This window comes from Erythrolamprus reginae, chromosome 6 (assembly GCF_031021105.1).
Source record: "Erythrolamprus reginae isolate rEryReg1 chromosome 6, rEryReg1.hap1, whole genome shotgun sequence".
Taxonomy (NCBI): domain Eukaryota; kingdom Metazoa; phylum Chordata; class Lepidosauria; order Squamata; family Dipsadidae; genus Erythrolamprus; species Erythrolamprus reginae.
Genome location: NC_091955.1, coordinates 97,253,063 through 97,256,797, shown reverse-complemented (window position 1 = coordinate 97,256,797; position 3,735 = coordinate 97,253,063). Strand labels below are relative to the sequence as shown.

The window sequence follows — 3,735 nt, the reverse complement described above, 5'->3', positions numbered from 1 at the left end:
CTCCCTCTGCCTCTCTTTCTTTTTCCTCACTCTCTGCCTCTCTTTCCTCCCTCCCTCCCTTTCTCTCTCTGCCTCTTTCCCCCTTTTTTCCTCACTCTCTCTGCCTCACTCCCTTTCCTCCATCCCTGTTTCTTCCCCTCCCCTCTGTCTGCCTCTCTCTCTTTCTCTTTTTCCTCACTCTCTGCCTCTCTCCCTCCATTTCTTTCCCTCCCTCTCTCTGCTTCTTTCCCTCTTTGTTTCCCTCTTTCTTTTTCCCTCACTCTATCTGCCTCTCTCTTTCCCACCTCCTCCATTTGTTTCTTTCCCTCCCTCTTTCTCTTTCCTCTATCTGCCTCTCTCTCTTTCTCTGCCTGTTTCCGTCTTGCTTTCCCTCTCCTTTTCCCTCCCTCTCTGTCTCTTTCCTTTCCCTCCCTCCCTCTTTCTTTTCCTCCCTCTTTCCCTCTCTGCCTCTTTCCCTCTTTCTTTTTCCCTCACTCTCTCTGCCACTCTCTTCCCCTCCCTCACTTTCTCTCTGTCTCTTTCCCTCTTTCTTTTTTCCTCACTCGCTCTGCCTCTCTAACTTCCCCTCCCTCCCTGTTTCTTCCCCTCCCTCTTTCTCTCCTCTGCCTCTCCCTTTTCTTTTTTCCCCTCACTCTCTGCCTCTCCCTCCCTCCCTCAATTTCTTTCCCTCCCTTTCTCTCCTGTCTGCCTCTCCCTTTCTTTTTCCCTCACTCTCTGCCTCTCTCTCCCTCCCTCCATTTCTTCCCCTCCCTCTTTCTCTCCTGTCTGCCTCTCCCTTTCTTTTTCCCTCACTCTCTGCCTCTCTCCTTCCCTGTTTCTTTCCCTCCCTCTTTCTCTCACCTCTCTGCCTTCTTTTTCCTCTTTCTCTCTCTTTCTCTGTCATTCTCTCTGCCTCTCTTTCTCTCCCTCTCTGTTTCTTTCTCTCCCTTGTTCCCTCTTTCTGCCTCTCTCCCTCCCTCCCCCAGGGGGTGGGTGAATAAGGAACCTCTAACCCGGTGCGGGGGTTGGGTTGGGTGGGTTTCTGGGGTTGGAGAGGAGCTGAGTTCCAGTCTTGCTGGCAGACAACCCTGCAAAGGCCGCCTCCCCAACCTGGGGGGGGGGGCGCTCTGGCTCTTTCTGGATTGCAGAGGCAAGCAGGCGGATTGTCGGGGGAATGGGGGGATTGTGGGGCAGAGGAGGGGAGCTACCCATCCTGGGGACAATCCGGCGGCCCCTTCTGCAATGCAAGGTTGTAGCCTCCGGCTCCTTCGGGCTTGGAAGAGCCGGGTTGAGCCCCTGGCCGCCTCCCCAGCGGCCTCCCCCCACCTCAAGCCCTCCTGAAGAACCTCGCTGGGGAGCGGGATCAGAGAGAAACCAAGAGACCCGGTTTGCAAGCAGCCTCCCTGCCCGTTTTTTCAAGGAAGATCCCATAGGACCCTTTAGGGCAGTGTTTCCCAACCTCGACAACTTGAAGATATCTGGACTTCAACTCTCAGAATTCTGGGAGTTGAAGTCCAAATATCTTCAAGTTGCCAAGGTTGGGAAACACTGCTTTAGGGACCCTCCCCGGCCTCCCTCTATTTTAGGGGGGGCTCAGCCCTCCCCCAGTCCCTACCTCATCCTTCCACGCTGCTCGCGTTCTGGCTGCCTCTGCAATAGCAGAACCAACGCGAAGGGCTCGGCGGCTGCGGCGAAAGTTTCGTTCTCCCCCCCCACCCCCACACTTCTGGAAAGCGAAAGTGAAAGTAGCCGGAGAAGCCACCGTTGCGAACGTGTCAGCGATGAGCCCGAGTTGGATGGACTTTGGTCAAGGTTCATCTTTGCGTTTCTTCTATTTTGGCCGCCGCCCGTCTCGTCAAAGGCCGCCTGGGTTTCACGGGCGACCCGACCCGGTAGTAACCGCGTTCAGACGATCCCCCGCACTTCGTGCGAGCATCGCTTCGTTTGAGGCGAGCGCTGAGATTGTGTCGGCGATGAGCCCGAGTTTTTCTTTTGGCTTGGTTAGTTCTTTGGTCGGGTTTCTTTGTGTTTCTTCGATCTGGGGGCGCCGCCCGTCTCGTCTAAAACCGCCTGGGTTTCACGGACGACCCGACACGCTAGTAAGCGCGTTCAGACGATTGCCCCCCCCCCAAACGCACTCTACGCGTCCCTCGCTTCGTTTGAGCCTGTTGGAGGAGACGGGGGGCTGCGGTTTCCTGAATCCAGGGGCCCGGGAGGGAGGGTCGTTCCCCTGGTTCTTAGACCCTCTCCAACCTCGGATGCCCGGACGGAGTGGGAGGGGGGGGCTGAAGACGGGCAGGGCGCCGCGATTTGATGCAACGCGGTGCGCTTATCCACCACGACGCGATCCTGTGCGGGAAAGCCAAATCCTTCGCTCCGGGAGCCAGAAAAACGTTTTCCTTTGAGCGGAGCGATTAAGCGATCCTGAGGGGGGGGGGTCTTCAGGATCGCTTAGAAGCTTTCCTACCCTTCTTGGTGGTCTTTAGGGGTCTCCCGCGTGGCTGTTTTTGCACTTCTGTGTGCGTGCGCTGTGTTGCAATCCTTGCAGCTTGTGATCCTGAAAAATAAACCAGCCGAGGTTGCCACTGTGGGGGCTCTGGGTCCTTTATGAACACCCGGGGGCTCCATAGAAGAGAGACCCCGCCCTCGAAGCACAGCAAGGTCTTCCATCCCTCGGGAGCAACAGCCCCCCCCCAGGAGGGGGGAGAGGGAGGGAAGCTGGGGCGGGAGAGCTTGGGTGTGTAATGGTGGATTGCTTTAAAATCGGGTGCTCCCCGTTGTCACACACACACACGCACACTTCGAGTAGTGGCCGAGGGTCCCTCTGGCGCAGCGGTAGCAAACCTTTTAGGGACCCCGGGGCCCAAACTGCAACCCCGAACCCTTTGACTGATGACAGAGGACCAAGAATTGAATCTGAATCATGAGGTTTTGCTACCAAGAATAACAAACTAGGCGGAGGTCAGCAAATTGTTCTAAGAAAAACTGCGACGCCTGCACTTTTATGCCCCTTCAATTGTTTTTCTTCTTTGGAAATATTACGTTTCGCAACAATAAAACAGAAAAACTTTTGTAACATCATTTTTCTTTCCCTCCCTCCCTCTTTCTCTCTCGTTCCTTCATTCTCTCTGCCTGTTTCTCTTTCTCTCCCTTTCCCTTCCTCTCTTTCCCTCCTTCCCTATTTCTCTCTCGCTTTCCTTCACTCTGCCTGTTTCTCTTTCCGTTTTTCACTTCCTCCCTCCCACCCGATTTCTCCTTCTTTCCTTTCTTCTTTCCCTCCCTCCCCCTTATCTCTCTCCCTCTCTTCCCCTCCATTTCTTTCCCCCCTCTCCCTTTCTCTCCCTCTCTCTTTCCCTCCCTCTTTCCTCCCCCCTCTCTGTCTTTCTTCCTCTTTCTTCTCTTTCCTTCGAGGACTCAGAGTTTTGCAAAGAGGAAAGAAAGCGCAGCGCATCGAAAATCCTCTGGACCGCACGTTTTATATTCGTTCTCCCAAACGGAGCCGGTGGGAGGGGAAGCATGTGATCCACGTACAATCATCCCTTGGGGGGGGGAGGGAAAAAAAGAAAAGAGGGAGGGACGAAACGAAACCCTGCTTTTATTTTCGGCTTCCCGAGGCAGGAATCGGGCGCTGGCCTTCCCCGCCGAGGGGGGGGGGTTCAATACGCTGCGCTTCTTTGCATACAAATCTAATAAATTATTATTATTATTATCATCATTACTGTCATTATTATTATTATTATTATTTGCAAAACTCGC

The 3,735-nt window shown here is 54.4% G+C and overlaps 1 protein-coding gene across 1 annotated transcript in view; it reads right to left on the bottom strand.

The window, feature by feature from the left end:
- The window catches only part of LOC139168807 (interferon-induced protein with tetratricopeptide repeats 5-like), a 5,386-nt gene extending 3,759 nt beyond the window's left edge, over positions 1-1,627 (bottom strand). The window contains exon 1 of the mRNA XM_070754529.1: positions 1,595-1,627. Coding sequence (XP_070610630.1) covers positions 1,595-1,599 — 5 coding nt within the window. The 5' untranslated portion in view covers positions 1,600-1,627. The remainder of the gene's footprint in view (positions 1-1,594) is intronic.
- Between the last annotated feature and the right edge of the window lie 2,108 nt (positions 1,628-3,735).